General features: G+C 38.9%; 2 protein-coding genes across 2 annotated transcripts; one reads left to right on the top strand and one right to left on the bottom strand.

Annotated features, from left to right (window-relative positions):
* Window positions 1-704: 704 nt before the first annotated feature.
* Window positions 705-4,963, bottom strand: ponzr1 (plac8 onzin related protein 1). Its single transcript, XM_034106412.2, has 4 exons — window positions 4,839-4,963; window positions 3,055-3,165; window positions 2,770-2,915; window positions 705-1,116 (listed from the first exon to the last, which is right to left on the bottom strand). The coding sequence occupies exons 2-4, from the start codon at window positions 3,161-3,163 to the stop codon at window positions 982-984; spliced, it is 390 nt and encodes a 129-aa protein (XP_033962303.1). The 5' UTR covers window positions 3,164-3,165; window positions 4,839-4,963; the 3' UTR covers window positions 705-981.
* Window positions 4,964-7,910: 2,947 nt separating this feature from the next.
* LOC117463912 (odorant receptor 131-2) lies at window positions 7,911-10,517 on the top strand. Its single transcript, XM_034106411.2, is given in 3 exon segments — window positions 7,911-9,018; window positions 9,916-10,026; window positions 10,028-10,517. Coding segments are annotated over 3 exon segments (1,074 nt in total). The 5' UTR covers window positions 7,911-8,080; the 3' UTR covers window positions 10,053-10,517.
* The last annotated feature ends 1,947 nt before the right edge of the window (window positions 10,518-12,464 follow it).

Raw genomic sequence — 12,464 nt, forward strand, 5'->3', positions numbered from 1 at the left:
CATGGGCAATGGCGAGGATGACCAGGACCAGGCGCCAGATGATGCACCCCTACGCACAAATAATCTTGACTGGTAGGTCCCTAAGCATAGCTCACGCTAGGCGCTATATTATATATTGCAAAAGTTGGCATGCATGCACTGTAGGCCTATGGCTATGCCCGAGGATGACTGCATGTAGGGTACATTTCATAACATACCAGGGTCAGGTTCACATAAATTATCTTGTCACATTTATTATTGTATATGTAACAGCCTTATGGGCATTAATTACATGAATACATTTAAATGAATTGTATACTAGCATGATATACAGCTAGAGCCAATCGGTCTTTTAACGTAGTATGGTCCTAATCCTAGGCTAGCCAGGCTGCCTGTCAAGTGTAGGCTGTACTCACAGTACTGTTAGTCTATCATGTCTATATGATGACTGTAGTGTACACATTCGACACTGTGTACCGGATTATCGGATGACGAGGCCTCCGGTCGCCTAATTGACAGGCAATAAATGGCGTTGTACACAATGGTACAGGCTAATGATGCATTAAATCAGCCAGAAAACATAATAAAATACTCGTGCCTCGTCCAATGTTTGTGCCCGTCTTCCTTTGTTTTCGTCATCACCCGAAGATTCCCGAAGTATTTCGTTTCATTGAGAGGGCGTGGTCGGGAGCAGTAAAATTGAAAATAAAATGAAACTAGGCGCATGAAATTAAAAAAAATGGTTTATTATGCTTATTTTTAATAGAAATACATAAGTTAAACCCAAAATTTGTGGATTTCCACTATCCCTTTAAGTATACAATCTAGGCATAACAAACAGTACACCACTACTAAAACTGTGTTTACTAGCTTCAGTGCTAAATGCTAAAAGCTTCATTGTGATTGTGAACACAGTGTATAAAAGTAGTTGTAAGCAGAACTAGCAGGCTATATGTCGAACATGTGGCAAACCCTTAGCCCACAAACAAAACAGGTTGTGTCCTATCTATAAACCTGCGTGGTGACCACTGAGCTGTTGGTCGGTCGGTTGTTCCTTATCTTCACCTCACGATGCATCTGGCACCAGACGCACGGGTAGCAAAACATCAACTTGCAGCAGTCGTCACAGCACGAGCCCTGCAGGAGGAGGAAGAGACGGGATAAATCCAACAGTCAAAACTATGGCGTTCAGAGACGTATTGAAACAGGCAATTTGTTGAACTTATTCGAATACTGGAATAAAATGAAGAGTTGCTGCCAAAATGTTTTATTACCTGGATGGTTAATGACACTACGAGTATAAATTGAGGTTGCAAGTTGAGCAGTATAATTACAACTTGGAGGCAAGAAGAACAAACTCAAACAGCCAACAATTTGGAGTCATCTTTGTGTCCAACTGGTGAATGTAAATTAAATATTTGTTTTCATTTAGCTCTGCTTTGGTCTCCTCCCTTTCTTTTTCTTGAACTGCTTAATGCTTCACTATATTCTTCAGCAACTCCCTGACTGAGTCCGTCTGCAGGGAGTGTACAAACTTTTTCGTCTCTATGTAATAACAATGACTCCTTTTTGTATATGTTCCTAAAATAACATTATTTACGTCCAACATGTTAGCTCAAAACTTCTTGAGGTTCTCCAGATCATTTGTTTTGATCTCTTCCTGTGCTCTGAAACATCCGGTATTGCAGGCTGCTGCATTTCCTCGCTAATCACAACTTTGCATCTCTTCTTTGGCCTTCCTGTTACACACACACCATTCTGCCTACACTTTGATCTTCTTCACTTGTCTTCAACAATCTCTGTTGCTTTTTACAATCAACTCTTCCACCTTGGGATCTCTGCTGTCTTACCTCCCATTTGAACATATGTCTTATGTTTGTATTGAAAACAATTTGTGTGTGTTGTCATAGCATTGATATATCCTGCTGAACAGGACAATGTTATTTGAATATGTAATACCAGTCGTACTTCAGTGTTTTGGTGGCTTGAATGAAAAGCACACCGAACACACCGGAGCTATGGTTATATTACATTATGTGCCTCACAAAATACTTCTGCAAATGACTATGCAGATGTTTTTCCCAACAACCATACTGAGTGTATCAGTCCACCATGTAATATATCTATGATGATAATGATTAGATTTAAATATAAATAAATAATAATTGTTAATCTCTCCTCAATATTCAGTATTTAGTACAAAATCTCTTACCTCTGACACACTTCTCTTTATGAGTACATTTCTAAATTATTGAACAGATATTGCTGGTTTGCTAAACAGTGTGTACTGGATATTCCAATTGCTTAAAATATGTAGGTATTCATTTGTCATTACACTTTGGAATTCCTTATTATGTTATCAAATTCAGCTCTTTGTTAAACTCATCTCACATTATCTACTTGTGATTTATATTTTTGTTGCGTTTTTATTTGTTGCTCTTGTTTGCTTCTATCCTCTCTTTTTGATAATGTTTATTTTGTTTGATGCTTTTCTTGTTTGGAAAGGTACTATATTAATACATCTTTATGTATCCCTTTACAATGGCATCAATATAACACAAACAGTGTTGCACCTCGCAGCTGCACCACAAAGGCTATCACAACAACAGGTGTTCTAACAGGACACTTCCTAGACTGGAACTTCCCTACTTACATTTGCATTTTGCATTAAACTAGTACTAATACTAGCGGCAATGCCAAATCATGCAAAGTGCAGCTCAGACAATCTGTTTAACCGAGCTGTAAAATGTAGTGACTGCATCTTAGACAATTGTGCCATTTTGCTCTTACCGGAATATCATGGCGCTCTCGGATGGAGGAGCGGAGTAAGCAGGACACCACACAACAGAAGTCCAGCAGCGGCATGCAGCAGCACCATCCATGATCTCCAGCAGTCTGACACTGCATGCAGGGAAAGCACCACAAACCACAGCAACCTTTACGGCAAAAGAGAAGGAAAATGAAATGATGTGAACCCTGACTCAAGACACATTATTTTGGGTTTCTTCTAGCACAGTTTTGTGTTGAAATCTTGAATTTGGGGCGCAATATATTTGGTTTGTTGGGTTGACTTACAGCTGCTCATATCCATGCAGCAGTCACAGAGGTCGGTGCTCCATGCCCCAGGGCCCTGGGTTGTGCGCATCACCGTCACCACCTGGGTCGGCTGCTGTTGGACGGCCATGTCTGAAAAATAGAACAAAATAAAGAAACAGTTAAACAGAAATTGCTGGCTTTCTATCCATTGGTAAAGCCAGGAAGAATTTAGCAGACTACTTAAAACAATACCATCCGCAGTGTTGCTGATTAAACCTGTAATTCAGTTGCTGGTATTAAAGGTATCCTTATTACAGACTATTTTCAGTGCATCTTGGGACAAGCCACAGCACCTTCACACTTATTCCCCTGTGATATGATGAGTCATCTTAATTTGTTTTGCATGACATTTATTTGGCCAAAGTAAAGACACAATGCTTTGGAAACACATTAACTTAACTCCAACCTTAAGCATTGACAGGAAAGCAGAAAATGTGCACTATTTCTGCCTCAAGGTGCTGTAGTGAATTGATTTGTTGGTCTAGTACTTAACTTTATTCATAAGTATTTTAAATTAAATGGGTTAGTTTTCAATAAATATGTAACCTCGCTAAAAAGCTTTATCTATGCCGCAAATGTGCAACCAATGCATATTATATCACATTTTATAATCCTATATCCTGAAATACAGTCAAATAAAACTTACCTGTGAACACAATTTAAATGTGACTTCTGTAATGCTACATCAAATGATGATAGTTTTCCCACAAATAGCTATGCTATTTGTTTCTCGTGTCTGTGTAGCATAAACCTAGCTTAACTGTCATTTTAGGCTAGCATGTCAAGTGCAGCACTAGCTTGATGTTATAAGATAAAGATACCACCTTTGAGCACTACAATGTATATTCTAAGTCATAAAGGCAGCTTAGTACGAAGTTAGTAGGTTGTTTCTCGTACTTTATATCATCATAAAGAAATAAGAAACCCACAGAGCTTCAGATAGTTAGCTAGCTAACTTTCGAGCTAATTTCGGACGTCGTAGCTTCACTAGCTAGTTAGCTGCTGACATTTGCTGAGATTATTAGTCTACAGTTTGGAAATAAATGCTTTTAAAAAGCCATTTTCATTATGAAGACATGTTTATTATTCACCACTTTACTTAACCAAATGCATTAGTCTTCAGTTTTAAATGTCTTTTTTTTTTTTTTAAACGACTTTTGCATAATGTAGCTTTGATTAGAGGTTGCTTATTCGTTTAAATTCTAAATCAGGGGACATTTTAAATATGTATGGTGAAAATATAACTCATCTTAATTGCCATGATGCAGGGAATATGAGTTATTGTTACCCATTGCTCTTTTGCAATAGTAATTTTGGATTTTAAATAGTGAAATAAAACCAAATATCAGTGTAAAATGATTAAATCCAACATTTTCATTACAACCTGACTGCTATCATCATCATCAGCTTTATTTAAAGAGACTCTTGGTCCACTTCCTAAAAGACACACAATTATATCATAGTAGAGGCTGGCAGATATATGGGGTTGTATCATGGGTTTTATACATTAATGGTAAATGTGGCCATGGAAGCTTGCCATAATAAATTAGGAAAAACCCATAGCATGGCATCTCCATCTATCATTTTGAGCAACACATGTTTAATCCTTTCCCACGCATTAACTGTAAAGTTCATTAGCTACAATATAATTAAACCAATCTCTGAAAGTCAAATTATACCTAATCTTACATTTATTATAAATTGCCTCAGGCTCAGCATCAGCCAAAGACTGCAAAAAGGCTTTTATACAAACGTTTGCTTACCTAATCACTGGTTTATTGAGCTGTAGAAAAGTCAAAAGAAAGATTGATCCATCCAGCACCCAAGCTTAGAATGAGTGATAAAAAAACCCGCTGCATCGCAAAGCGGTTGGCTCTGCAAGTTTCTATTTCCCTGTAAATACTACACACACACACACACACACACACACACACACACACGCACACACACACACACACACACACACACACGCACACACATACATGCCAACCTTTCCAAATCCTAAAGAGGTAGGTTTGCGCGGCAAATGTGCACGCCCAAATTAGGTAATCAGAAGAAATGGAACCCCAGTAATTACATGTACAAACCATGTATTTAACATATATTGCATAATTCTATGCATTTTTCAGAAAAAGTGGTAGTTTGGTAAACAGTGACATCAACAACATGTTTGGTCTGTAAAATGCCCGAAAAGTAAAAGAATGGGAGATAAATATCCCAAAGTCTCCACATTTTATAATATTTTTAGTGTGTTTCTGGTCCTCTTTCAGTGAGTTGAGACAGTGTAGAATAGATGAAGGATGTGTCAGGATGTAGAACTGTGTGAACATTGGATAAAGCCACTTTGTTTCTCTTTCAGAAACACAGAGGACTGTTTGTATGATGCGATCACAGACACGCTGCAAACGTGTATCTGAAAAAACAAACAATGCACTTGAATCAGAACAGAAGACCTTTGAAAGGTTAGTGTAGTTAACTTAAAACTGCTTTAAAAGACAGGCCAAATAAAGATAGTCAAAAATATAAAGTATGAGCACAAGTTTTCCATTTGGTACAATAGGGACACATGTATACGATCTAATTGTGTTTATAAATTAAAACCTTATGAATTAAATGTAATAGATTAAATCGCCTCCAAATTACTCTGTTACTTGGTTTATTGGTTAATAAATAACTTGGCTTTCTTAGTATGTTTTTTATTGTCACTCTAGATCATAGAGTTAAGGGAGAGGGCGTGATTTGAAGCATAAAGGGAAACCTTTGCCCATAGGTTGAATGCAAGATTTAAAACAGGAAATACTTGTTTTTATTATTCATTAGGCAACTTTGCATGAAATGGAAATTGCACTTTGACATTCAAACCTTGATTTGTTTGCCTGCATTCAGTCGTTCTCAAGGTTATGAATAATGTTTAGCATTTCTTCAATGTATTAAGTCCTATCCATCGTTGGTGCGCCAATAGTGCAGATATTTGGCCCTATGTAACCATTTGTAGACAAATAGCCATACCTAATGAAGCTCAGTATTTAAGCCTTCAGCACATATTATGCATTCATAGATCATGTTAAGATTATCTACTGGTGATCTTTGAAAGGTGGAATTACACAATAATTTCAGGTGGAAATATACTGACATTAACTCTGCCTCTGCAAGTCTCTGATATGGCAACTATATTTCAATTGTGTTTTGCATATATTGACAAACAAATATGAAGCTGAGGGCAGATGACACCCCCTGCAGGTGTGTGGATTGTGAAAGGGCAAAACAACAATAGGACTGAAACTCACGTCTAAACCAAAAGCAACTCTCTGAGGCTGGGAATATTTCATTACATTATTACATTGCATTTAGCTGACGCTTTTATCCAAAGCGACTTACAATAAGTACATTCGACCAGGAAGACACAACCTTGAGGAAAACAGAATCATATAAGTACATCAGGTTTCATAGAGCCAATCATTTCAAGTGCTACTCAACTGGCTTTAGATAAGCCAGTCCTTTATTAGTATATAAGTGCTCTGTTAGCAGTTCTTTGTTTCACCACAGAGGAGAAGAATTGCTTGACAAATGGAAAGATTAAGTAGGAAAACATTTAAAGTTGTGGCTGACACTAGCACCAAGGGGGGGCCTGCCATGTTTGCATGAAGATGAAGCTTAAACTGTATATGCTCCTGAAAGAATAGGAAAAGGTTATCAATATATAGGGGGGAAAGTTCAACAAGCAAACAGCAAGGTCATTTGCTTACAATTCATGTCCTACGACGGCATCCACAAATGCAGTATGATCTGTAACTGTATAAGGGCCCTTGAGGATGATGTGAAAGACCCTCTGCATGTATCTGAATATGGATGTGCACGATCCAGGATTTAAGAAACAGAGCCCAAAAGAAAAGGCACCAAGACCAGACTAGCAAGGAGATTTAGAAAGAGAGGTGACCAGTTCAAAGTGTATCCTCATGCAGAGGCTCCACCATGACTTTATAACCAAGAAGTTGAAAAGTGATCCATCTCCACTTTAAAGGCCTTGCACATCCTGAAAACATATGGAAGGATAACTTCACAGCAGGGCATAGACCAGGAGCCCAAAGCATAAAGGGATCTCCTACCTTGAGCTAAATTAATTCAAAGAGACACTAAATGACTACAAGAGATATAAAGATACCATGAAGAGACACAAAAACGACGGCATGCCTGTGCCCATCGGCCCATTGTCTCACAATCAGCCCGTGATTTCAATTATTGCCTGATTTGGACAGTGCCGTGTGCAGGGACACTCTTTGTGATGTCTCCCTCAGCTTTGATGCAGCTGTCGGAGCAGGAAAAGTGAGACCTTTGCTATTTTTAATTACACACCTGAGATTCCCATTCATTTTACATGCAACCCATAAGGCAGTGACATCACTTCTGACTGGCCAGCTATTCCTGCTGTCAGCAGAAGGTGGCAGCATATTCTTAAACTATAACAGCCATCAGACATCCTGCTGCTGCATGGCTTACTTTAGGCACACTATTGAGAATGAGATACTTGAATATTACCATACTTTGAAATGCATTGTGCAGAAAGACCCTTATGCCTTGTCTTACCCTTTGTACACTACTCTACATCGCTGTGGGAAATATTATTATTTTACTTATTTATTTGATAGCTTTAGATGGCTTGAAGGATCAGATTTAAATCAAAAATATAATAATTTAATAAAGTAGCCTATAATATATTATTATTATAGGTTAAATTCAAAAGCTATTCAGCAGCATATAAAGGTAAACATGATCAATTATCATAATGGGAATCCTATAGTTTTAGAGAGAGAGAGAGAGAGAGAGAGAGAGAGAGAGAGAGAGAGAGAGAGAGAGAGAGAGGTGGATCGTCTTAACTCAGTAGTCAGTGAGACAGCAGTGTCAGAGGATCATGCGGGGGATAAACTCTCCTTCCCATCAATTCCACTTCCATCCTCCTCCTCCTCCTCCTCATTCTGTGAATCCAACCAAACAGAGCTGAGGAATAATGCCTGCAAACAACACCACAGACCCAACACATGTGCCGGACTACACCTGCGTGCGTTTATACGTGTCCATCGTGTCTTTCTCGGTGCTGCTCTTCTTCAACCTCATCATCAACTGGACCATACTTCGCGTCGAGCGTCTGCGGAGTCATGCGCGCTTCGTGCTGGTGTTCCACCTGCTGGTGTCCGCGCTGCTCTACCTGGGGATGAGCAGCGTCTTCCACTACCAGATCCACCTGCACGCGCGGCCGGTGCGCTCGGCCTGCTTGGCCATGATCACCGTGTTGATCAGCAGCGCCTGCAACATCCTCCTGACGCTCACGGTGATGGCTTTGGACCGCTACTGCGCGGTGTGCCATCCCATGCGCTACAGCTCCACCTGCACCGCGGGGCGCTGGCCCTGGACGCTGGGTGCGCTCACCTGGATTGTGGCTTTGGTCATTCCCCTGAGTCTGCTCCTCCAGCCGGACTCCCAGACCGAGTATAATGGGGTGTGTGACAGGGAACAGCTTAAAAAAGGCGAGCTGCAGAAGGTGCTGTTCATAGGTGTGTGCACGGTAATAATAATGTACAGCTACGTGAGGATTCTAGTAGAGGGAAGGAGATTGGGGGTGTTGAATCGGCGCAATGCGGCCGGGTGCAGGACGATCGCCCTGCATGGAAGCCAGTTGGCTGTTTACATCCTTCCTAACTTTGTGAACTTCGTGTTGACGGTGTTGTTCAAACAGAAGCTCATTCATCAGGAGACTAAAGAGCATGCAGCCGTGGTTATCTTCGCCTTTTTCAGCTTGGCGCAGTGTGTGGCACCGATTGTTTATGGATTGCGTAAAGAGGAACTAATGGAGCAGGTGGGTCGCACGTTCCCCTGCTGTTCCTACTTGAAGAGGGTCCTCGGCTGGACGGTGCGAGCCAACTGGCCACACACCCAACACACACCACGGTATGTCCAACATAGAGACTTGTATGGTGTCTTTTAAACCTAAAATCCATAAGTGGGCAGAATTTACAACCCTTAAAAAGAGTGTATACATTTTAAAGAAAAAAGTAAGTCCTTGCTGAGTCAATACATTCTCACGAGGTATCCCTTCTTAATAACTCATCATGCAATTACACAAGGCAATAAATAAAAACAAATCAGCCCCATAGAGTTTTTACAATCTGGTGATCCTAAATATAACTTTTACTGATGATGAGTACTCAAGTAAATTACTCAAGTCAGAAAGTGGTGCTGCTTTATTTCGTTTACAGTAGTTGTTAATCAACTATGGAAAAAGATAATGGAGGAAACCTATATTTATTTAAATTTCCACTCATGCAGTAATCACTGTCACACGAAGTCACATGACATGACATAACTGTGGAAAAACAGTTCTCAGATCATGCTACCAAAATAAACTTATTTTATTGCTGAAAATAATCGTTTTAACCATGTCTATTACAGAAATGTGTCACTTTCCTCTCACACATACAATATTCCATTACTGCTTGATAAACGCTTCTTCACACATTCTAAAGAACATCTAGAAAAGTCACCAGAGTGTGAAGTGCTGAAACAGAGCAAGACAAAAGTCAATCTAAAAGAGAAGGGGGATTTATAGCACGGAAAGGTGTCTTGTTTCCTAAAGTGGTGTGATACTTTTTGATTTGCATACAGTTCAATATCATATATGATACTTGCTGGTATGACTTGTTGAAAACTGTTATTTGTTGCATAATTAGTGGAAGAAACCACAGTGAAATACTTCCCTTCTTAATGTGTTAGACATGAGTGTTCACCACAAAATATGTTCTTGAGCACATTGCGTGTTATTTCAGCTTACCCTCATTTTCCCCACAGGGAGCGAACACTGACAGTACAGACGATCATCTCCCTACTGAACCCTACAGACCCAGAGGAAGAGGAAACACAGGCAATATCAGTCAGGAGTTCCTCACTGGACTTAGAGTCATAGCTGCGATACGGACAATGCCTGATGGGAAAAAAGCAGGTACATTTCAGGATTATCTAACAACAGGAACATTACCAAAAGTGGCTCAACTCAGGCCTGGAAGGACCTTAAGAAACCGCCTTGGACATCATGGTCTTTGTTCCTCAATAGAGAATGTTGAGACCCGATCAGCACGTTGCACTACACTGTTTTTGACCTTTTTCACCACAGAGCGAACATTGGAGCTGCTTGAAGAAGCAGAAGAAGACAATGTGGTTTCAGAAAAAGTGGGAAGTTCTCTTGTTGTAAAATGTTCTGGCTTGTCCAGACATGTAAGCCTTAAGTCTTCAGATGACCAGCACATGGCTGACCTCAAGGCCACAAAGAGCCTTCAACGATTTGGGATTCAAATGACTGGGAGAGACGATAAAGGATATTTCAATATTATCCTCTTGTGAATATTGTCTTCATGTGTTCATAAGCCTGTGAGTATTAAACAATGTGAATTTAATGGCAACTTGAATACTTACAGCAATCAGCACAAATCAAGATAGAAAAATTCGGATTAGAAGAGAAGAACAATACACCTCTTCTCTGTGGGGAAGGACACCAAAACATCATAGAATTCAAACAAAAAACATTTAGTATTTAATAAAAGCTTGTTTCACAAGAATGTGAAAGGACAGTGAACAGAAAGTAGTTTAAAGAAATGCACATTTTTGGCCTATTATTTGGTGGTAGGCCATGGTCATCTAATATCTTCAGAGGAAAACCAATCATGACACATTTTCTCCCCAATATGATTAGCTACTCACAAAAGACTGCATCAACATTGGTATCAAAATCTGTGACCCTCAGTATAGAATCAAAACCAAGCTAATCACCAGGACGAGACGTAGCTTGTTTTAACAAAGCAGGACACAGCTAGCAAAGACTAACATAATGTCTTACTATAGCATTTTCAGTTTAACATTTATGTTTTATATCTTAATTTAACTTGTTTCCAGTGGTTCTATTAACGAAACAAAATATATATTGGTGAGCTTTAAAATTGCTGGTTGTTGGTGGATCTCATTAGCTATAGATTAGCCTTTTAGCGTAGCTGGTTAGCTTTCCTTTAAATGGGCCCAGCTAGGTGTGATACCATTATCCATCTTCTTATCTAGCTATCAGCATTCCAGTTAATACACATATTTCCATCATTATATACAGTCTACATAAAGCAAATCTGACTTTGCTTTTTAAGGGTCATTCCAGAATTGGAGGACAATTTAGACACCAACATTTTTGAAAAATGAACCTTTTATTTTATAATTTTTTTTTTTATGTATTTATGAAAAACAGATAATAAACCATCAAAAAAGTGATTTGCCCAGCTAAGGTATCAAATGTATATTTTTCCAATGAAGAATTACCCCTGTTACTCTAATTATAGTAACAGGGTTGAAAGTAACAGGGTTGAAAATCAATGCTAATTTGAGCTTTAACCTCAGGAAGTATTGCTAGATGTAGCATGTAATGCTACTTTCAAGGCAAGGACACATTTGGATATCTAATGCAAGAAAGATAACTTTGAAATTAATATGCTTTATTCTGATAATATCAGTAACAGGGTTGAGTGGGTCAGAGTGCCACACTCTTTTAAGACTGAAAAGATTGTAAAAATATGAAAAATAAAAGAGAGGACTTAGTTTTGGTCTACCCATGGCACTAGCACATGGCTTGCTGATGTCCTTTCCACTGTGTCATCTGACTTACAGTTTGTTCACTTCCTGTGCCAATCTAAAAAGGTTTGGGTAAAAGGGTTGAACGCATGTTGAGGGACACACCTTCTGTGCAAAATTACTGTTATCTAAAATATGTTTATGATTTAACAAATTGATTTTACCATTACAAGAGACATATCAATAGAATAATACAAAAAAAGTAAATAAAATCCTTATTTTAAATGTTATATTTGACATGCAAGTTGGTCACCAAGAAGCGGGGACAAGAGAAAAATGCCATTTTAGGGGATGTTCGAGAGCTATTTGATAATTTAAATAATATTTTGAAACCACTTTTTCTACAACTTTATATACATTTTGTCTCAAGACAAGTATGTTTAACACAACAAGTGCATGTTTTAGCATTTTGGGCATGGATTATTAGATTTTTTATATGGGGGACATGAAATGTCCTCCAATTCTGGAATGACCCTAAATCTTCCTCTGAACGCTTTACCACTATAAATGTACTATTACTGAGAAAGGAATTTGCAGCATCAGTGGGGAGCTTTTACAAGCAAAGTAGGACATGATTTGACTCTTTGCACGGTGGCTGCTGAGCTCCTAGTTTTAAGTCAGACAAAGGGAGTTTCTCAATGTTTGAACCACAGCCTTCCTTATCTTTCACTCTCACACCAACAGCTGCAACACTTTTCAAGTCTGTGTAAATATGAGCAGGAGGGGATTCCGGT

This window comes from Pseudochaenichthys georgianus, chromosome 18 (assembly GCF_902827115.2).
Source record: "Pseudochaenichthys georgianus chromosome 18, fPseGeo1.2, whole genome shotgun sequence".
NCBI classification, from domain to species: domain Eukaryota; kingdom Metazoa; phylum Chordata; class Actinopteri; order Perciformes; family Channichthyidae; genus Pseudochaenichthys; species Pseudochaenichthys georgianus.

Bases quoted from the DNA above. Each gene is read 5' to 3' on its own strand.
- ponzr1 (XM_034106412.2), bottom strand. From the start codon at position 3,163: ATGGCCGTCCAACAGCAGCCGACCCAGGTGGTGACGGTGATGCGCACA. The intron at 2,916-3,054 runs GTAAGTCAACCC...TTTGCCGTAAAG, and splicing joins CTGCATGGATATGAGCAGCT to GTTGCTGTGGTTTGTGGTGC. The intron at 1,117-2,769 runs GTAAGAGCAAAA...CTCCTCCTGCAG, and splicing joins GAGAGCGCCATGATATTCCG to GGCTCGTGCTGTGACGACTG.